Raw genomic sequence first — 23,604 nt, 5'->3', positions numbered from 1 at the left:
TCCATTGACTTTAATGGGATGGGTGTGTCCTGGGGTGTGGTTGCTACTGTACTTTGAAGCCTGACTACTGTAGCTCTTCATTCTGGGCCCAGAACTATCAATTTATTTCTAAAACTTACAGACAGGGCAGAGGGCCTCAGGTAGCTCCCTGGTGAGATGTGTCAGAGCACAGCTGCTGATCAGGATAGCTGGCTAACTCCATTGTTATTTGTCCTTTGACTTTGGTACAAAGATCAAAACTAGGTATTTCTAATGCAGATCTTTATATATATATATATATATATATATATATAATTCTGTGATTATATGGGTAACATTTTTTTCATCTTGTCATTTTGTCATTTATGGCATTATTAAAAGAATGCTGTATTATCATTTTACTGAGTCACAGAGCTTAAGTATTTCCTAAAATAAGCAACTCAAGTGTTTATAACAAAAAACAGTAGAAAAATTGGATCCTTTAGGAATATGTTACCAGGTGACCTCTCAGTGAGTGATCCTTGAAGGAAAAAAATTTAGAAACTGCCCAGATTATTAGTGCAATGCAATTCTAGCATTACTTTATTTCCATTGCAATTACTTTGTAATTAAAAAATATGTCAGGAGTTTTCGCTTATTGAATGCGATGCTCTTGTGAGACGAAGCACAATTATATCTCTCCTTTGAAGCATTCCATGACAAATTGCTTATGTGATGGATTGCCTGCATTTTCCCATCCTGCTCCACCCCAGCCAGTCTGAACATGGATCACCTGTGGCAGCAGTTGCTGTATTAAATGCATCTTCTCACTACTTGACGTCAGTGACTTTATGTGGAGTTCAAATGGCCAGGCAGAGACCCCCACTAACCGTGCCACCACGCTGAACTTCCCAGTAGAGGTATTACATACACTGGAATAATTACCATGGCAACAAAGCCACTCAAGAGATGGATATTTCCCTCCAGTCCTTTTGCCTTTATTACTGATCTTTGAAAGATTTTTTTCATAGGCATGATGATTTTTGAGCTGAGACCTTATTCTTTCTCTTTGTCTTAGAATTTAAAAAAAAAAAAAAAGTACCAAAGAAACTACTAATCATTTAACTGCTCTTTTGGTTTTGTTTGTTTCCAAAGGCATTCTATTTGAATAAAGCATGTTAAGGTAGCATCAGTCAAAATTTGATTCACTATATTTGCAGGTGATGGCTTGGACAACAGTGTAGCTTCCCCCAGCACAGGTGACGATGATGACCCTGATAAGGACAAAAAGCGTCACAAAAAGCGTGGCATCTTTCCCAAAGTAGCCACCAATATCATGAGGGCGTGGCTGTTCCAGCATCTAACAGTAAGTGGATTCTAAATGACATATGTAAACTAAATATGGACAATGAACCAGTTTTGATAGAGAAAAAAACAGTCCCTCTGCGCTTCCTACGTCACTGTGTTCCCCGTTTTTAACAAAGGGTTAGCACTTATTGTCTAGACCCATATTCTAAATCAGGAGCTTCATTCGAAGTTCACTATTGTGATTGTATTAATTTTCATAAGTTATGAGGCTTGGGAGGCCATGCGGATTGTGGTTTTATGAATGTATGTTAATGACTTTGCTTTTCAAAGTGACTCTGAAGTGCTTATAGCTAGTTACGAAACTTTCTAAAAGGAAAGTAAAGCCTTTCCTGTAGATGGTAACTGGAGTGAGCACTCTAGTGCGCCCTCCTAGTGAGTGCTCCCCAGAACTGTCTGTAATATTTGGATGGAAGATGGTCACGTAACTTGCTGTACAGTGGCTTGAATAGACCCTTTCATTACAACAGTAATGCGGTGAGTCACCCCAGTGAGAGTTGTCCCTGCAGTTAGAGCTGTAAAGGAAAACGGCAATCCACAGGCCACTCTTCCTGTGCAGCCCCATGGGACTGTTCTAGCAGAGCAGCAGTTTATATTGTCTGTGTGAGTTCTGCTTTTTTCACTGCAGGAATTCTGGAGATGTGAGAAACTAGAGACTCGGGGCTTTACGCCAATGGGGGATTTGTTTAGTTTGCTGATTGTTCTGAATGAATTTCATGCTCAAAATATTTATAATTGCAATCTTTTGGCAGCTATTTTATAAGTGTATGTGGGCTTTTTGACATTTAAGAAAGAAGTCAAACTAAAAATGTATGGATAAAATAATATTCTAAAATTGAGTTAAAATTGTTGACCAGGGAGGGCATTTTTAATATTATGGATGTAGGTTAAAATATGGGTACGTAGATGAATAGAAGTTAAAAAATTGTGACTTTGGCTTCAATAGACTCACTATTTTAAACTTATATTGCCTTATTTAAAGGCTTTTCCCCCTAAACATGAAAGCGCAGAGCCTGGTGACTCTCACACACTCGCCTAGTTTTCCAGCCACATTCTTCAAGAGTTGTTCTGGTCTAAAGGAACATACTCAGTGGTATATGATAGCAACATTAATTCTGCTGCTCTGGATAGGGGCTGAACCTCCGATAACACTCAATGATATAAATTAATCCACCTTCTCCAGCCCTGATGAATGAAATAAAAACTGGGAGCAGTTGCAAAAACTAAAAGCAATAGTTTTTTCTTCTTCCCATCGTGATTCAAAACATGGTCTAAGCCAGTGGTTCTCAACCTTCCTAATGCTATGACCCTTTAATACCGTTCTTCATATCGTAGGTGACCCCCAACCATTGTTTTTGTTGCTACATTATAACTGTCATTTTGCTACTGTTAGGATTTGTACTGTAAATAGGTCAGATGCAGGATCTCTGATCCACAGGTTGAGAACCTTTGGTCTAGACAGTGTTGTGCTTTTTTGAGTAAAGTTCATGAGATGGTTAGCACTGGAAGCTACTGGTTTAAGACACCATGATTTTGACAACATATTTGCTTTTTTGGAAAGGATCCTGATTTCATTACTTGTCTAAAATTTGTTGCATATAGGTGAATGTTTTGTGGTCTTCCTTGTGTGACTTTCCAACGATGATTATCAACCATGGGTAAACTGGAGAAGGAAGGGCTGTGGGACCCAGGGCAGATGATGAAAGCATAATTTAGAGGAGAGGTGACAGTCAGTCAGTCTAGGTACTCATGCTGGATGCTATGAGTTTGTCTGAGAGCCAACTGGCTGCTCTGCTCTTCAGTAAGAATCAGATCAGGATGGCCCTAAACCTACACTGAACTACTGCTATTCCACATCTTAACAGAAAGAAGAAATAAATAGCCCTTCTCAGTCTGAGAAGGAGCTTTGGGGTGACTTGACTCTGAGATGCCCCTGAATAAAATATCATCAAATATTGATTAGGACAAAATCAGAAAGATAAGAGCAAGCTATCTTACTCATTTGCCAGTTTTCCCAGGCTGTACCCCTGTGAAGCACCTTTCAGAGATCTATACTGTCTAAGAGAAGGAAAAATCAAACAGACACCAAATCCTTTCTAGTGGCATGATTTTACCTATAGCACAATAATGCTTACGTGAACTGTGTGTTACTGGCACAATTGTAATGGAAATTACCCACGAGCTGATTTCTGGAGTCCTGGATGGTTGCCCTCAGTCACTAGTGTGGGTCACTGCCCTGGAAGAGAAGTTCTCCCTCTAGGCTTCATGGGCTTTCTATGAATGTCTGTGGAAGTTGCCTTGCTGTTTCTGTTGGGGACTGATACTCCCCGACCCACCCTAGCACCTTCTGATCATAAAGAACTATGGGTGACGAGAACGACTTCCAACAAGTCGTAGCTTTCCTCTGGTAGCATTTTTTAAAGTAGAGCTATGGGGCATGGGACTCTTTTCACCCTCTACTTTCTCCAAGGAGAATCCACCCCACCTCCTGAACTGAAAGAACAAGTGGAATTCTGTTTTCAAGGAATCCCCCCACCCCCTGCTTTTTCCTCGATTCTTACAGAGAGAATGTCTGGGGCAGAATTAGTCAGGAGTTGATTCCAATAAATTCTATGGAAAAAGCAATAGATTTGAAAGAGTATTGTTGAGTGTCCTACCTGCTAATACTGATCCTATGGTAACTTTACTTCAAGTCCTGGTAGCTCTCTAGGGACACATACGTCTTCCTTAGGAAAACTGTCACAGATTGTAAAACAATTGCATTATTTCTATGTGATTAATGTGATTTATCTGGAAACTCCATTCTGATCTATTGCTCCATATAAAAGAGCAGTGAAAACTCTGACTAATTAAAAAATAGCAATAGCCATTTATTGGTAAATTATGAATGAGTTTTTCTTAAATACCAAAAGGAATATTCTAAAAGCTGGAGCACCTTGTAGAAAGTAAGTTGCTAATTCTTTCTTTCTTTCTTTCTTTCTTTCTTTCTTTCTTTCTTTCTTTCTTTCTTTCTTTCTTTCTTTCTTTCTTTTTCTTTCTTTTCTCTCTCTCTCTCTCTCTCTCTCTCTCTCTCTCTCTCTCTCTCTCTCTCTCTCTTCAAAATAAATGAACGGATCCTTCTATTGAGTTTATTCAGTTTAAAAGTTGAAAAGGCTTTCAAGCATTTGTGTGTCAAAGGCGTAGAAAGGGCTTTGCAGCCAGCTGCAGGCCAAGGAAACTGCCTTGGTATTCAGTTAGCCACAGGTAGATTTAATCAGCCCCCCATGCCACTAGTCCAGAGAACTGAAGACTGTTTCTTGGACTCACAGACTGTAGCTGTCTAACCTGCACACTCCTGTATAATAAAAACAACAGGAGCAAAGGAAACAAGTCTGAGACTCTGGTGATTATCGAGTCAATCCCTTCTGCTTAGACATCCCGAACATTTGTCAGTGTTGATATGTAGGGAAAGTCTCTTCAAAGAAACGATTCCCTGCAAGAGAAAAGGCTGGCTGACATGATTTAGATAGTTAATAAGAGAGAAGCGGAAAGGAAATAGAAGCATTTATTCATGGAGATGCTTGTGTTTGCCTGAAGACAAACCATTGCACACAATTACAAGCTACTTAATATCTTCATGAGTCAGAATCAGTTCAGGCATTTTCCCTTCTCCTGGGCATTATCCCCAAAGTAAACGGCATACTGTGTCTTTGGACTTCCGCTGGATGTATTTCACATTCCACATCTTTTACTGCATTGTGTTATATATAGATATTTTCCTGGGCCACTTGGAGTGAAGAAAAGAACTAAATACAATGTTTCAAGTAAAAAGCAAAGGTCCTTGGTTTCCCTACATTATTATATTGCATTTTAAAGCTATAAGCTAGCTAGAAAACTGGTTAATGATGGTCTTCTTTAGAAGTGCAGTGACTGTGTGCTCCTGTTTGGAGCCTCTGTGTATTCCAGGCATCCTGAGAGTTGGGAGGACTGGAAGTCAAGATACAGACTGAGGTGGAGAAAGTATTCAAGGGTCAAAGGTCATTACTTGACTTTAACTAGCTGCCAGTCTTCCTGACTCCCAGTCTTTGCCCAGTTATGGGGATCCTCTCAGGTTAAGCCTTTAAATGTTGTTGTTTCTGAGACAAATACACATATTTTCTATGTGTGCCTGTTTCCTTTATTTCTTTATTTTCTCTGTGTGAATGTCTAGCCTGGAAAATATTTTCATATGTGTGTGGCCAAATTCATGGCTCAATATCTGATTTATAAGACCTTTTCTCATGGATACAGCCAGTGTGAGGGCTTGTAGAATCTTCCAGATTTAGAATGGTGTTTCCATAGAAACACTATTAGATGAAAAGCGCCCTGCGGGTCCGCCGCTCTACTCATAGAGCAAATGGAATTGGACTGGGAATTGATTGCTCTAGACGAGACAGATGTTGTCCTCTGGTTCTGATCTTGGTAACAAGATGCGCTGGAGGAACTCAGTGTCATAGCCATGCTAACAGTTCTGGAAGAATCGCCATCTAGACACCACAATCAGTTATTGCAGTGGGAAGGTTCTAAGTGATATCTCAATGGCTTTTTCTGTTGACCAAGAAAATAGATGGGCCAGAAGGCACATCAGTATCCACACGGGGAGCTATCGGTGACATTTTCTTGTCTCCTTATGTTTTGTTTTTATTTCTTAACAGTGAATATTTTTAGCCTGTCTTACCTGTTCAGAAAAAGTAGGGCAGATTTTAGAAAGAAGAGTGTCAGGGCATCTGTATTTGTGAAAGCTTACTTGAGATGTCAATCAGGGTAATACAAAATTCTGCAGCAAGGTAGTCTGTCTAAACCAACCCCAGACCACTTTGATTGTCATGTGCCTGGCTAAGGGAAGCAGCTTATAATTAGAGCAGTTAAATTGCTTGTTTGTGTGTGTGTGTGTGTGTGTGTGTGTGTGTGTATGTGTGTGTCGCTGAAAACCAAGGCTTTTCTGTATGCTAAGCCAACCCTCTACTTCTAAGACATACCTGTAATCCAGAATTTTGATTTTCGTTTTACAACTTGCAGCAATCCTCCTGCCTCAGCCTTCCAAGTGCTGGGATTGCAGATATGAATCATCATGCATTATCATATGCATATGCATATTAAATAGCTATGCTTAAACAGTAGTATGGAGAAGTGAAAACTTTTCCTTTCAGATATCTGTGGACCACATTTAAAATAAGCTCTTTCCAACCCAGAAGAGTTCCTTTGTGGTCATTTCTCTCCCTGCCCTGGACTTACACTTCCTCTGCCCATAGCTAGGTTCTGCTGGTACTAACTCAGGCTCAGCCAGCCAGAGTCATTTTGAATCTTAAGAGATAGCTGCAGCTCTTAAAGGCAGCGTATTCCAACATTGATTATATAAGAACCCTGACTGCTTCTCATCCAAGTGGGAATCACCTGTCTCAGGAGGAATATGGAATGGATTATTTAATTATTGGAGAGATGGGAATGCCCTAATTATTCTGTGATATGCATCACATAAACTCTGTTCAGTCATGAAGATGGAGTAGGGGGGCTAAAAGATTCTAGGGCAGCTGTCTTCTTTTTTCTTAGGTAGTTATTGAAATCCTAATGGATGGGTGATGAATTTTCTTAGGTCAGGTAAACTGAAAAGGCTACAGCTGGAGTTCTTCACCCAGAAGAATTGGAGTTAATACTAATGATCATTGTGAATCAGAAGATCAAAGGGAAGCATAGTCCTGTCTTCAAGTTCTTGCCCCAGAGGCCATTAGTGACCTGGCAGAGCCCTCTCCCAGCCTATCCCCCACCTCTTCCCATTGCCTGTTTTTTCTTGCCTACTCCTAGCTGTGCACCTTTGACCTGGCATAATTATGCTCTGTTGATGAGGAGACAGAAAAGAGAAAACAATCAAATGTGAAAACAAAAGCCCAGCTTCGAGTAGGTACCCTGGACTCGCCCCCAGGACGGTGTTCCATGCTCATTTCCAGCTGCGAGTGGATGCTTGTCCTCAGATGGCTCGCTGATGTCACCGATGCTCGGTCCCTTCTCCGTGGGACTTTTTGTAGGGTCTAACTAGCAACAGCTAGCAATAGTTCAAAATAGAAGACTCCTTTCATTTCCCAAGCCAAGAAAGAAATGCAGCAGATTGGGGTTCTCGGCATATGCTTTTTCATCCTGGATTCTAGGAATCAAACCTGAGGCTTGCACATGCCAGGAGAGTGCTCCACCACTGGGCCACACCCCCAAGCCTTCTGATGTACTCTTAATTGGGCTAATTAGATAAAGATTGAGTTTAAATCAAAAGTGTCCACGTGAGCTCATGTTATTAGGCTGCTTGTGGCTATCCACATGACTGAACTCTAGCCATTATTCAGACTTCAAAGCCCACATCAGCAGCAGGGCTGTCTTCTATTCCAATTAATGACGATATGTTTTCTAAGATAAAATATCAAACATGGCCAATGAATATGCATACAACCACTCATCCTCAGTTTATCGGTTAGCTTAAAATTGGGGTACCACATGTCCACATGTGAAACTATTTTGTTTGTCAACTAACTAACTCAATCTGGTCTTCAGGAATTCTGTGTATACAAGCCTGACAGGTTACCTTCTCAGGGTCTGAGAGTCCTAAAAGTCAGCAGTGGTATCAGAACCCATAATCCAAGGACTTTGGTGTTCCAGAGGCATGGGCAGAAACTTTGAAAGTTTGAGGGCAGCCGGGCAGTGGTGGCACACACCTGTAATCCCAACACTCTGGGAGGCAGAGGCAGGTGGATTTCTGAGTTCAAGATCAGCCTGGTCTACAGAGTGAGCTCCAGGACAGCCAGGGCTACACAGAGAAACCCTATCTCAAAAAAACCAAATCCAAAAAAAACCAAAAAAAAAAATTTGAGGGCAGCCTGGCTTACTAGAGAGTATGTACTACATAGAGAGGCCCTATCTCAAAAAAATCTGACCAAACAAACAAAAAAGGTAAGATCCCTGGAAGGTATTTGACCTAAAGAATGGAAGTTTGACTAAGGGAAAGATAGGTTGTTTTGTTTTCGAGAGGTAAATTTTCATATGGTTTGCTTTAGATTGGTTTGGTTGATTGGTTGGAGAGAAGTAAAACTCTATGTCATGGATTTAGAATGCTGTGTTTGACATAATTGGAAACATCCTCTTCATACCTGTCATTCTAATGGAAGTATGACTATATATACACATTTATTTTTAATAATATATTTGAGTGTGCATTTTTCTGCAGGATAAAGTTTCAAACCTTTGCCATTTCTGCCAGTCATAATAAGGCAAAGTGACCTATTTTGCTTCGAGTCCCCAAATTAGTTATGTTAAGTTGTCTAGTTTTTCCATTTCTGTTTATGTCAGCTTGTTCACATCTATTGCTGTAAATAAGTACCACAACCCATAAGAAACTTGGGGATGAAAAGGTTTATTCTAACAATAGCTCTGTACAGAGGGAAGTTAGAGCAGGAACTGAAGCAGAGGCCATGGAAGAATATTGCTTCCTAGCTCTTCCGAAGCTTAAACCTGGTTACTTTTATCAAACAGCTCAGGCCTATCTATCTGCATAAGGATGGTACCACCCACAGTGGGCTGGGCCATTCTACAAGAATGAGCAATAAAGAAAAATATCCACAGATGTGTCCATGGGCAATATGGTGGAGGCAGTTCTTCGGTTGAAATTCCTTCTTCTTAAGTATGTGAAGTTGGCATCTAATACTGACTATAATATAGCCTGTGCCGGAAGCCAAGCAAATGGGGGAGACCATATTATAAAGGCTTCTCTATTGGGTCATAAGTTCTCTTGATCATGACCCAAGCTTATTTGAGTTTACCGAATAAGTTGAGGTTGCAAATTTTATTTTATTGATGCTTCAGTTCAGTAATGATAATGATTATTTGGTTTTCCACCAAAATGATTGCTTGTGACACAGGCATCTGATTGCAGAGGCTCAGGCCCGTGCTCACCTAAGAGTGTCAAGGACACAGTAGAATCAGAGATGGTGGCTCATGCTTGTAACTCCAGTAGTTCAAGAGTTGGTCGGAAAGGTACAGAATTTGGAGCTCATCTGAATGGGTTGCACAGCCAGACCAGTTTTCAAAAAATCAGCTTCTGGGGAAGGATCTCCATGCTAAGGAATTTGATGAGAATAGATAAGGGCCTTAGGCTCAAGCCTCGGCTTCTCAAAAACATCAAACCAAAAGTCATTGTAACAACGCTCCCTGATTCCTTAACCCCTATCCAAACCACAAAGCAATACTACGAATGAAACAGGAAATAATTCTAAAGAACTCAGATAGGACACCTTGACTCCTCTTTCTTGTAGGCCAGCAGAGAAACTCTTTGCCTGAAGGGGATAAGTCATGAAGCCTTCTTTCATTGCAAAACCCCTTCAGCCTTGCTTTCTGGAGATAGAACTAAATGCCCTCACTCAACAATTAGCCAGTGACCATGGCTTCCAGTAAAAACATTTATCTAAAGGCAGGCCTTAAATGACTTGATGTATATGAATGTTAACATCCTAAGTTAGTTGATAGCTAGGTGAGAAATAATTGGCCCACTTTTATATTAACTGAAATATTGCTAAATAGAGATCCTTGGTAACTACTTGAATGTGAATGTCTCATTGTTATTATGTCTTTAAAAAGAAAAAGAATGAAGGCAATGTATCCCAGTTTAACCCTTGTTGGAATCTGCTGTTTGGTTCTTAGAATCTTAGTGGTCAGCTGTTATTGTTGCTGTAGTCCTTGAACTACCCAAGAGCTTCCATTGTCCCAGGACAAAAATGACCCTGAGAACATGGTATCTTAGAAAGTTCAGAAGTCTAGAGGCCAGGAAGTTCATCTGTTCATGTAAACATTCACTCTAAGAAAAAAAAATCACAGAAATCATTTTCAGGTCAGCTTACAAAAGTTTAGGAATAATTCTTACATTCCAAATGTTACAGGGGAGGAACACCACAAAAATGATTACACACACACACACACACACACACACACATGGACACAGACACACGGACATGGACACATAAACATCGTCTCTTCCCTTCATGGTGTTGCCTTTTTGATTATTTTGCCATTGGAGCATTTTGCCTTTTAAGCAACTGGGAAAAAAAAAAAACAATTGATCAATGGCCTGAATAAATTCTAATATCTATGTTGGGATTTGTAATGGAACATTCTTCCACTCACAGTGGACTCAGTTAGTGCTGTGAGGTGGGCAGGGTGATTTTTCTCAGGCCAGAGGCTCACCACTCACCAAGCTTGGACCAGGGTCTTCTGACTTGAGTTTCTATTTCCATCCAGTTGCCTCTCAAGCGCAAGCCAAATCAAACTGTGCTGTTGCATCGTGGGAGTTCAAAGGGATAATTATAACCTCATCTTGTAACTAGCTAATTAGTATATTTTTAAGTAAAAAAAATAGTATGTCAGGGAATTTGGCACACGATTCCCTGAGGGAAGCATGAGATGGTGCCTGCTAACCATGGGCCATGGACGGTCCTTTCGTTCCCAGATTATTTCCCACACGTGTTTACCCTGACAAAGAGACAAGACCACAGCCACTCATAGAGTCTGATAATCTTCATAATTTCCAATTGTTAGAATTTCAGATTCTAAACACATTTTAACTGCTCACCTTCCCCATTAGAGATATGCAAATCTCTACCCATGTCTGACTGTGGTTTTAGGGCAAAGAATCTTCCCTCATGCAAATCCCAAGTAGCCCTTGAACACAGAATTTAGCTCCTGGAAGATGTTTTCCTCCTGACACATAGTCAGGATGCTAAAGAGCTATGCCCTTAATTCGCTTTATGGAGATAGAAGGAACGGCTTATGCAGCCTCGATTACTTTTGGACCTACCACGCAACTGTTGTTCCCCAGCAAAGGAGGCTGCTAAACCCGAGAGAATTAAGCGGCTGCTCTGGGGTATGACACAGAGGGCTGATCGTTTTAAAGCTAGTAATAACCAGAATCCTAAAATTCTTATGAATAAAATGTAATTTTAGTAATGTTTCCATAAACAGTGGTAATGGTGGCATTTTAGTCGGCAGTGACATTAGTCACATTGAAATTGCACCGCATCGGCTTTTAAATTACTCCACCTGTCTGTATGAATAGAATGTTCAGTGTAAAAGCAGAGAGACAGCTGCTGTTAATGTCTCCTTCTCCCTGTGCAGAGAATGCTGGCAAATCTACATGCATAAAGGACCGGTTTGTGATGGAAAAACGGTACCTGACCCCGCTGGCTCCTGAGTCACAAAGCAATACCTTTAATTACCAGTGGCTGTGTTTAGTTGTTGATATAAAAATGTCAGCTTCCAGGAGCGTAACCTCAGGTTCACTCCCTCTAGTAATGTCACTGGCTGCACACTCTTCCCTTCTACCCACGTCTGTCCTGGGATGAAGGAACATTTATCTTGATGTGTTTCAGAAACATGTGCGGCATTAACGCTTAAAAGAGAAACACCTAACACTGTGCGAACTTGATTGATGAACTTTGTTTTTGAGGATTTTTAAAGATTAGTGGATTTTGAGTCTGTCTTTCTAGCCAGGATAGAAATGCAGCATGCTGTTTCTGTCTTCAAAGGACTCAGAAGCCATTTATCTGCTGTGAATGCGCTTTCTCCTGTGACGATCTGGGGTAGGCATTTCACATAGCAGAAAAGATAATGAATCAGGGGGCCTGGAGAATATCACGTGTCTTCCCTAGGTGTCTTTCCACGTTTCTGCTGGTAGATGATGGAGTTTACACTCTGGAGAAGCTCATTTGTTCCCAGCCTTGTGGTGTATTGGAGTGGCTCTATTGACATAAGACTGGGCCAGGCAAGTGGATCCTCTTGTCTGTTGCGAACCGTGTATTCAGTGAAATGGCAAATAGGAGTTCTACGTGTCTGGCTCATTTGCAAGCATTCTTTTTGACTTCTTTCATACAACTGGTGTCTCCGTGTTTAATTTAACAGGGAACGTGTCGTAAATGGGAGCTGCTGCCCGAGTTCCCACTGTGAGCGTGTTTTGCACTTGGCTCCCTAGTGACACGGCAATTTGTGAAATTACGTGATGGAGTAATTAGAGGAAGCCAGGGCTCCTGATTGTTGCCATGCGTGTGCGGAGAGGGTTTGTTACGAGGAGGGAGGGGGAGCAAAAAAAAAAATAGATTATTACCCTGGCAAGTTGGCTCAAAGATTCTTCATTTATTTGTAAACAGAATATTTAGTGACCGCATAGGAAGTAGCTGTAATCACCAGCTCATAAAGAAACCACAGCAGAGCCTTTGCAGCTTCTCAGACTGCTCATGTAAAATTTAAGCTGGGAGGCAGAATCCCTGTTAATGTAATTAGGATCTAATTTACCACCCTTTGCACACAGATGTAATAATGTCTAGATATTTATTCTATCTTTAAGCACGTTACATATACCTCAGTGCAGCCGTTACTGAACAGAAACAGGTGTGCGCACTTTCCTAATTCATTTTTACACTGTAAACACATAGCAATTGAAGGGAAATATTTACCAAAAATGAGAGGAAAGAATGTCTGCAAATGAGGCAGTAATGGACAGTTGCCCTTTATGTACTGATGGATTTCTCAATGGTTAAGTAAATTAAAGCAAATGCTAGAAAAATCAATAGGCCAGCATAGCCTTGGTTTTGCCTCATAGACCTCAGGACAGAATGACAGATGTGGTATCTATGACCCATTTAAGTATTAATGCTTGAAAAATTGCTTCTGTATGCAAGGCTGTAAGCTTAGAAACATTCTGTTATATTAAATTATGGACAATAATATTTTTAAGTGTATGTGGAATTTATATGTTTCAGTGAGGCTGTTCTTACGTGTTGTAGTGATACTGGAAGATTGGTTGCTACCTAAGCGTCATAAATCAGATGTGAATATTTCTGCATGGAGATATCTTCCAGGGGCTCAGTTGAAAGGTGTAAATGGTATATTTTGATGTGTAGAATGAAGTGAATGTGCTAACACTATACTCGAAAACCAAATTAAATTTAATTAAGGCATAGATACTCAGAGCCTTTGGAAAGAGCCTGAAAATAACACAAATATGGCATAATTCAATTAATTTCTAGGCTACAGATGTTACCTTTTATATTTGAACTAACACAAGTAACATGTTACATAGATTGGCTGTCAGAAGGTGTAGAATATTAGAATTAATCTAAAGATTGGAATCAGCTTCCACATATATACAGACGCCTGTTGTATATCTGCTGTTTTCAACACACTTTCATAGTTATTGTTCATGTTTAGAAAAATTAATTATGCCAGGTACAGTGGCCATTAATCCCAGCACTCAGGAGGCTGAGGCAGGAAGATCTCTGTTCAAGGCTAGCTTGGTCTACCTAGCAAGGTCCAAGACAGCCAGAGCCACATAATGAGAGACAAAAAAAAAATATCAATTACCACCTTCAAGATAATTCATATCGTGTCATAGTAAGTTTGTTGGCTGCTGGAGGTAGGAGACAAGATAAGAGGCAGACTCATGTGGGCTGGCTCAATAGCAAGTGTGACTGTGTTGACATTATCATGTTGGTAGCTTGCAGTGCCCTGTTTACTTTTCTTGTTCAGGCCCCATCTTGGTGGTCAGTGCTTCCCTTCCTTCTTTACCTAGAATAGGCAGACATGGTCCAGACTGCCTCTGTGTATTAAACATCAAGTATGAAGTTGGTGCTGTGTTAAATACAATCACTGAGGTGATGTAGCTGCCAGCAACTACTGCGAACTGGGTCCCTGGAAGAGAAGCTGGGGATAGATGGGGGGGCGGCAAAAAGAATGGAGGCCAGGACAACCCAATTGCTGATCAAGGCCCAAGTTTAATGGAGGTCTGACAATTTAAGAGTTTGGACGAGTCCCTCTTCCCCCAGACTTCGGGGTGAGTTCTGGGGAAGTGGTCTGGCTGTTTCTTGGGTGTTGGCTCCACCACTCGGGCAGCTGGTCAGGTCACCTGCTTAATTCAGGAATCCATAGACCTGGAGGAACAATGAACTTCACCTTCACTCTGAGCGCTCCACCCTAGGTGGAACAGGAATCCCCGATCAACAAAGGCTGGGCGAAGTTCACCTTGATCAATGCCTACCAAGTGACACCCCAATATGGCTCTGTACAAGGTGACACAGTAGAAAGACAGAGAACAACTGTCTAGAGTCTTAGTAGAAGACACTGTCATGGTTTTTGTTTCCATACAGCATTTATACTTTATAACCACAGCATGCCCTTGTATCTGTATCCTGTGTATTGAGCACATTCAGAAAGTCATGGAAGCATAAAGAATGTCCTTCAAAAGTTAAAGGCTGTCTTCTAAAACATCAGAAAACAGAAATTATGACCAACTTGAAGATTCTTTGCCTAGTTTTATAGAAACGATCCTTGAAATTTTAATAGACACTCAAATTATCTGAGAATTTTTTTTAAACACAAATTCTGATTCAAGGATAGGAATTTCTAGCAAGCTACTGGTGATGTCCATTTTCTAGGCTCACTTGCAATACCTTACCTAGCCAGGATCTCAGGGACGCATGCCGAGAGACAAATTTTAAATAGAAAGGTGATTTCTCTTGAGTTTCATATTCCCTAACCCTGGTTTTAAAACACAATTAGTCATTTTCATTGTAACAGTCAGACCAAGGTGTTTTGCGTTTCCTTTCCAATCCTCAATTCTTTTCAGTGTATAACAACTTCCCTTTGGGCATTAAATAGCTTTCATGAGTATGTCAAACACACCAAAAGTTTCTGCTTGGCCAAAGTCACAAAGAAATGAGAATCATTTTGTCTAGCTTGTTGACAGTGTCCTTGGATGTTCTGGGCAGGAGGAAAGGTTGCAATGGAGGTCTAGTTACAGATGAGGCTGTCCTCTCATCTCTCCTCAGTGTTCTGGGGATGGCGCCCGAGCTAGAAGTTAACTGTGGTGTGAGGGCAGAGTGTCCAGTGGTTGTGGACACCCCCACGGTCCTGTTGTATCCCTGGAGGCAATGGCTTTTGTCAGTCCGTAGTCACTACATCAGTAGGTACTGAGACAATGACATGTTTTGGGGAGAATTGTATGCGTATTTTTCATTCGCTCTGTGGTGAACTTCTGACATACACGATGGCACTCTCAAATTTCCACCAACCTGGAAAAGGAGCTGTTTTAAAATATGAACATCTGAAAAGTCAATTTGCCCTAGTTTGGCTAAGATTTAAGGAATTATGATAAGTAGCAAGTACCTATTAATCACTGTGGAGCAGGTAAATTTTCACTCATTAGGGTCACAGACTGGATGGAGTTTCTTGAAATTGGGTCATTTATTTTGGTCGAAGGCATTGAGGATCAAAGGTCACATGGAATCCAAAAGCCATTAGTCAGGGTTCTTTTCTGGACCCTTTAGATGTCATTGTATGAGTCACCCGTGGTTGCCTGGGCCTGGCCTGCTGTCATGGGCATGGCAGGGTGCCTACTTTATTTCCAGTTTGCATAGATAAAAAGCAGAGCAGCTACCCTTGGAATCACTATAAAAATAAGCTTACATAAAATCTCCATTTGAAATACAGTATGCCTGTGCCCCTGCAAGCTTCCTTTCGGATGAGTGTGGGATCTAGACATTGACACCAGGGAGAGAGAGACTTGCATTTCATGGCGATGCAAATTATCTTTTGTTTAGGTGTAATCATTTATCCTTCCTCATGGAATTAGTGAAGACCTGACCTTCGACCTTCGTAAAGAATTGTAATGACAAGCCACACAGTCATACATTTTAATTTATTAATAGAAAATAAAGATCAAGGAATCAACTTAACCAGTGTGTGCGTATGTGTGTCTATGTGTGTGTGTCTGTGTGTGTGTGTCTGTGTGTGTGTGTGTGTGTGTGTGTGTGTGTGTGTGTGTGTGAGTATAGCTGTTACTTCTTGCTAAGAGTGACACCATTTGGCAGTAATGAGTTATGAGTAGCAGAAGTACTGGGCAAGAGATTTTGTCCCGTCAGTTCATTTGCTTTCCCCATTGAGCCCTAAGAGTATCAGGCCCACACCCAGAAGTGAAAACACCATCAATTACCATGATGACAGGCACCCAGTACTTAGTCTCTGAGAGTTATTCGTATTTGACTAGGAACTGTAAGCACTCAGCAGCATTCATCACTCGAGTGTTCAAAGGAGACTGAGGAAATGTTGGGCTGAATTTCTAAGGAAAGCAAAGGTCACACACACATGCATGAAATGACAGGTATTTGAATTTTTAAAAATTGAACTAGTAGCAAGCAACCCATTTGATCCAAAACAGGTTATTGTTGACTAGTTAATTCGTGTGTGATACTACAGTGAATAATTGTATCCCCATTTTACAGATGAAGCAAAAAGGCCAGGAAGGGTTAGATAGCTAGTCGAGACCTCTATACACATTGAAGCAGGGGCCATAACTTCCAACCTCCTGGAGCTCTCTACTTCCATGCCCTGACATTTAGAGTTATGACTTGTTTTTGTTCTTAGAATTGCCTCGCACACACACTTGATGGATGAACATGGAGATAGGTATCCCTATGACCTCACTGGGGCCCTGGCTTTGCCACAGTCACTAAAACATAAACACCATGGTTAGATGGTCGCCAGGCCTGAGATGAGACCCTTTACATTGAACTTAAAGTATCCCTAGATGTTTCTAGGTTTGATACAGAAACTTCAGGGATGTGTGTGTGTGTGCGCGCGTGTGTGTGTGTGTGTGTGTGTGTGTGTGTGTGTGTGTATTGATGGGTTTGTGTTGGTGGTGGGATTAGTGTTGGGACCTTCTCCAGGAATGCCATATTCTTGTTTGGTTTCATAGGAATTACCCTCATCAGCCTCATCCCATCACACAGGAGCTAAAACTCTTGAAAGCACCATGCCATAAATTATAGTTATACGTAACCATGGAGTCACAAGGTAAATAAGAGCCCTTGAAATTTCTCTATGTGTAAATAAAGAAAATATCCAATAAAAAATATTTCTCTCTTTAAGTTCAAATGCTTGGTGAGGACCTCCTGGAAGCCCAATGCACCAGGAGCTTCCTAAAGTCTCTGGCAAGTCTAATTGTGCAGTTTGGAGAAAGAACCAGAGGGAGGAGCATTTAGGATGAAGGCTTCCGAGAGCTGTGAGAAATGGGTGAGAGGCAGTGGGTCCTCAGAAAGGCGCTTCCCTGCCAGAGCTTTTGTTTTCGGATGCCCACTGAAGGTGGAGATGTGTGTGGAGCCATGTATCTAGAGAATACAGACAGAAGGAGACAGTGGAGCTTACAGGGAATACCTGCTTTTAAAGGCTCAGTGGTTGGTGGTTTAGTCCCTAGGAGCTCTGGGGATGCAGTTGGTTCATATTGTTGTTCCCCCTATGGGTGTGCAAACCCCTTCAGCTCCTTGGGACCTTTCTCTAGCTCCTCCATTGGGGACCCTGTGTTCAGTCCACTGGTTGACTGAGAGCATCTCCCTCTGTATTTGTCAGGTACTGGCAGAGCGTCTTAGGAGACAGCTATAACAGGCTCCTGTCATCAAGCACTTGTTGGCATCTATAATAGTGTCTGGGTTTTCTAATTGTCTATGGGATGGATCCCCAAGTGGGGCAGTCTCTGAAATGGTCTTTTCTTCAGTTTCCGCTCAGTTTCTTTGTCTCTGTATCTCCTCCCATGAGTATTTTCTTCCCCCTTCTAAGAAGGACTGAAGTACCCACACTTTGGTCTTCCTTCTTCTTGAGCTTCATGTGGTGTGTGAATTATATCTTGGGTATTCTGAGCTTCTGAGCTAATATTCACTTATCAGTGAGTGCATTCCAGGTGTGTTCTTTTGTGAGTGAGTTACCTCACTTAGGATGATATTTTCTAGTTCCATCCATTTGCCTAAGAATTTCATGAATTCCTTGTTTTTAATAGCTGATTGGTACTCCATTAAGTGAGGAAAGGGGATAACATTTGAAATGTAAATAAAGAAAATATCTGAAAAAATGTAAAAAGTAAAAATAAAAACAAAAACAAAAAGAGGCTCAGTGGAGTGAAAAATTTAGAGAAAGAGGCAAAGGAGTTATAATGGGCATCGGGCTGTCAAAGGTGGAGATGTGGGTGAACTGGTTTCTGAGGTCCTTTCCAGCACCAATATAGTTCAAGAGAAGAAGAAAGGCACAAGGCCAGAGCCAAAGACTCCATTCCTTACATTTAATCTGTTCTGGTTCCGTTCTCTTCACCCTTCCCCCATGTTGATGGAGTCACCAGATTGGATGGAGTCACCATGGGATTCTGGACTTCTGCTGGTATTTCCCTTTCTTCCTTTCTCCACAGCCTCTGATTCTTCTAAGTACTTCTTCTTGTCACCATTAGGGCTGTGTCAAGCTTCTGAGTTTTCTCTGTCTCTTCAGTTACCCCACTAACCCCTCATTTTTCCATTAAAGATGTGTGTGTGTGTGTGTGTGTGTGTGTGTGAAGCAAAATTTGACCAAGTCTTCTTCCGCTTAAATGTTTTAGTATTTCCCTGTCACCCTTCAGATTTGAGTTGAACCTTCTGCTCTACCTGGTTTAGAGCCCCTCTCTTGCCTTTCCTACAAATGATCCCCACGCCTTGTGAAGCTAGGGCCCAAGTCTTGCATTTTCCCACAGGTGCTCCTGGGCCCTGTACCCTGCACCTGACTTGGCTGCTTCCATGCCCAGTATGTGTCACCTCCATGGTCCCTCCTTCCCTTGACGTGTTTTCCACATCCTTTTCATCTTATCTTGGCTGTCACTGAAAGGGGAAGTCCTTCCTAGTCCTCTGAAGAAAAGGGGAAATAACTCTGGCCACCAGACCCTCAGGGCCTCGCTGAGAATCCTCAGAGTTGTTATCTTTGTGTGTGAGCTGCCTTCCCTATCCAGAAGTTAAGATTTAATCTTTCAGCCTTGGATTTTCAGAGTAGGCGCTTAGTGTTGTTGTTTTTGTTTTTGCCCCTCCCCCAAATAAATGAATAAAATTTCCAAACAGTATCAACCAAACTCTGAGAGTTTTAGGAAGTTTGAAGGGTTAAAAATCATCGTAATATAGGGGTTAAAATGCCATCAGTGATCACTGAAGGAGCTATTTTAGACATCTGGAGGGTGATATCGCCTTGTGGTGCCCAGGATGAGGGGGCTTTGAGGAAGCCAGAAACAGTTTTGGGATTTGGGATGCAGTTTGGGCAGGAATTTCAAACAATGGCAACAAACCAGGTTTTGTGTCTTGGGCTTTAGTTTGTTTTGAGACATGGTCTAGCTTTATAACCCAGATTGCTGGCCTTGCCCAGAGTCACTCATAATCCTCCTGCCTCAGACTACTAAAAGCTAGGATTATAAGCGTGGGTCACCACATCGAGCCCTGGTTTTCCATTTTTTGATATTGAAGAGAAGGGAAATTTGAACACAGATATGCATGGAATGAAATAGGCTGTTTTCATGAAATTGCAACAGAGGAGTCTCTGGAGATCAAAGTCAAGAGGGACAGGTGAATAAGGCGAAGATTGCTGGGAAACTGGCAAGGCCAAGGGCCACAAACTCACCAAGCAATCCATCAATAGACTGGTGTTTCAGACAGAGAACCTAGCAATAGGTAGGAACCAAGAAAGGGCGAGAGAGGCGGGGCTTCCGAGGAATGGAGAAAGGCAGTGTCCCTGTCTACATCTTTCAGCAAATAGAGGAAAGTGTCTGGAACAGGACTGGAGCTGGAGGAGAGGGAAATCACAGGAGATGTTGTAGGCAGAACAAAGAAAAAGGAAATGGAGGAGAAGATAAAAAGGACTTTCTCAGTGCAGTTGACAATAGTGGTGAAATAGCATGAGATGCCCCATCCCCAGTGACCCAGGACGCCTAACAAGCAGGACTCAAAATCATCTTTTTTCACGTTAAAATTCAAGTGAAATGATTTTTTTATTGAATAATTTTCCACCAGAAAATAATCACCTTGTTGGTTTTAATTAATTAATTAATTAACTTTTGTTTTCTGCCTCTTAAAAAATTGCTGTCATGGAGAAAATCCATTGAGCTCCATCCTGAGCAACTCAAGCTTGCATTGTCATGTTTAGGCTGATGAGCTAGAGACTGCATTAAAGGCTGTATCTCACTGTTGTAGGAAGTTACCATGTAACTACTGTATATGATCGCCCTGTGTTGGTTCTATGAGAAGTTTGCTAGCTTGTTATTGATAACCTTTGCGTGTGCATTCAATGAAAACCACAAAGATGTAGTTGTTGCTCAGATATTTCTTTCCTCTGTTCAGATAATGGTTTTTTGGCCTAGCCATAATATCTGAGAGAAAAGGGGGGTTAGTTTTAATGAGAACAGACACAAACCGTGTTTAGATGTTTAAGCTACTGAATGTGGGCTGATGCATAGCACCCCAGGTATGTTTCTGAAATCATTCCTCTTCCAAAAGCTCAATTTGAGCACAGGGAAAGGAGAATTCTGGACTTGGACGGATCCCCTTAACTTTACAAGTTGAGACTGAATTGATCTTGACATTCCTCCAGAGGAGTCTACCATTGTCATTCTGGTCTGATAGTAGGTGACACACACCTGGCTTCGTGAAATAAAAGACACCTTGCACATAATGATCTTTTCACTGTCTTATATAAAGTATACTTGGCTCAACGTGGTCATGATATCGTGGGATGATGCATGTGGCTTCTGTAAACAGATAAGACTACTGATGTGGAAGCTCGCTAATACGAAATGAGTGAATGAGTGAGGTAATGAATTAATGGCTTGGCTGTCCCTCGAGCATCTATCAGAGAAAGAATTAAACATTGGTCTGCTAGTTGGCACTCCACAGCACTTCCATGGCAGTGCTGGGAAGCTGAGTGTTGATAGCTCATTTACTGGGCATTTCTGCCCTTGTCTTTGAGCTTACCACAATGCTATGCACAGACAGAGCATAAAAATGACGGTCATTTCTAGGACACATAATTGAACATTAATACTCGGTGACACTGTCGAAAGAATGATATGTCAACCTGACAGGGCCTGGGTGCTTACATCTGCGGATTGGCTGAGGACACAGACCCTTGTGCCAAGGATCAGACCCCAGGCCCAGCTGCAGAAGGACAGGGATGACACAGTCATTGATCAGGAGCCTCCACTTTCAGTATAGATGGTATCTGCAAAATTCGCTCTGCGTGGCCACACGGGTTGCTTGTGGTAATAATAAAACCCAAAACTGCATCTCGGACTTTGACTATTTCCTCTGCAGGCTTTTCAGTGGGCGACATGTCCTTCCCGTGTGTTCTTATTTTTCTTCCATTAGCTCTATATTCTGAATAAATGGGGGCGTCATGGATGAAAGAGAGGTTCTGAGGTGCTGTGTCCTTTGTTCATATGGAAATTCATTTTGATGAGTTTCTGGCTTCCTGATTCGCCATACAGAGGTGGCGTAGTAAGGGAATCAAGCAAGAATTAAACCGAACTTACTAACTGTGATTTATTTTTTCAATTCTCAACAAAATATTAAACGCTGTAGGCAGAATTCTGAACAAAGGGAAAAGAAATCTATGCAATTATTTCCTTATCCTTGAGATCTTATCTTTAGTGAGCTAAGCCTGCTGCTCCGGCATTTCCACAGCTAACATATCACCATCCATCCATGGTGAGAAAAGACACCTGGAGCCATTGCTGGGGCCCTTGGATACCTATCCCTAGTTGGGTCTTCTTAAAACACGGGTGAATTCTCGGGTGGTAGTCACTCAGGGTGGGCTTAATGTCTAAAACAGGGCCCCTAAGAGCAGCCATCACTACATACTGGGTAACATCACAGATTTTTTTAAAAATCCTAGTTGCACTGGAGCCTTAAAATAAAAAAGCTTTCATCTGTGACATCTAGTTTCTCTTTGTTATTAAAACAAATGAAGCCATTAAACAAAATATATGCATGTGGTAGTTGAACTCACTGTTAGCATCATCAAAATGGTAGGATTTCCTGTTTTAGAATAAGGGCTATTTGAAGAATTTTGGTGTGAGGTACAGAATCAAAATGTGCTAGAGGTTTTGTGAAACTCTGACACAATATGCATTTTACTCCTTAGTTTTCTGCCTGTGTCTGTCTTTTTCTCTCTCCCTGTATCTCTCTCTGTATCTCCCTCTTTGTGTATCTCTCTCTCTCTCTGTCTCTGTCTCTCTCTCTCTGTCTCTGTCTCTATCTTTGTCTCTGTCTCTCTGTTTTCTCCTTTCACCATGTGTGTGGGAGAGCAAATTCAGTTCCCAGGCTTGGCGCATGCACCCTTACCCACTGGGCTCTCACTGACTCAGCTTCCGTTTTCTTCTTTATATATTTATCTGAACCTTTCTAAGGCAACAACTTCATCAGCAATAAAAAGATTTTGCTCGAAAGGACTAAAATGAAAAGGAAAAAAAAAATGACAGTATTTGCTCTCCAACCAGGCATCCAAAAAATGTGTTAATTATAACTAGTGATAGGCTCACGTTGTAAGTTGTAAATGCACTGGGACTGAAATAATTCCAAACCCTTCATTTGCAAAGGTGTGTGTGTTTTTTTAATTGTGATGGAATTTGCTTGGTATTCCAAGATGAGTTGTCACTGGAGCTCAGGCCAAAGAATTTTCTGCTCCCCTTTCTTGAGAGCATATTCTTCTGCCAAATGTGGCATTTATCCTTTGTTGAGGAAGGTGGTTGCATGACCGATTCTGACTTCTAGCCACCAGAACACAAAGGCTCTCCATCTCCAAGTCTCGGGCGCCAGACCAAGCTTCCCACCTTGAAGAGTCCTGAGGCATGGCTCACCTGCCCCAGAGTCCTCATGGTTTGGAAGATTTTCTTGGTACCTTAGTCATCCCAGATTGTGATAGAGGCAGCCCCAAGGGTGTGTGTGTGTGTGTGTGTGTGTGAGAGAGAGAGAGAGAGAGAGAGAGAGAGAGAGAGAGAGAGAGACCCCTGAAGGCCACCAGAGCATCCTGACTCATCGCTCTGAATCCTTGCCACGCCTATTTTATGGCTTTACCTTGGGCACACCTCTGGTTTTCAGTGTTTTCTCATCTACACCTTTTCTTTTTGGTAAGACTGTATTATTTAGTCGCCTCTGTGAGGCTTAATGTATTCAGGAGGACTCAGAGTTGAGTCTAAAGCATGGAGAGGAAAAATAGAACAGGACACCCACGTTCCTTCCCACAGAATCAGTGGTCTGTGGTGCAGAATTTTTTTTATTTATTTATTTATTTATTTATTTATTTATTTATTTATTTATTCATTTATTTTTGAGGCATGGTCTTTCTCTGTCCTTCTGTCTGTCCGCTACCTTCTGAGTGCTGGCACATGCCTTGGTCCCCAGCTGAGATTCTGGTCCACAT

General features: G+C 41.5%; 1 protein-coding gene across 5 annotated transcripts in view; it reads left to right on the top strand.

The window, feature by feature from the left end:
• The window catches only part of Meis1 (Meis homeobox 1), a 140,467-nt gene that overhangs the window by 77,203 nt on the left and 39,660 nt on the right, over positions 1–23,604 (top strand). For all 5 annotated transcript variants that reach the window (XM_052198548.1, XM_052198549.1, XM_052198550.1 and 2 more), the window contains one exon: positions 1,179–1,324. In XM_052198548.1, the coding sequence (XP_052054508.1) occupies positions 1,179–1,324 (146 nt within the window). The remainder of the gene's footprint in view (positions 1–1,178; positions 1,325–23,604) is intronic.

Source organism: Apodemus sylvaticus, chromosome 11 (assembly GCF_947179515.1).
Source record: "Apodemus sylvaticus chromosome 11, mApoSyl1.1, whole genome shotgun sequence".
NCBI classification, from domain to species: domain Eukaryota; kingdom Metazoa; phylum Chordata; class Mammalia; order Rodentia; family Muridae; genus Apodemus; species Apodemus sylvaticus.
The sequence above is the reverse complement of the archived record's forward strand: the minus strand, read 5'-3'. Positions and strand labels throughout refer to the sequence as shown.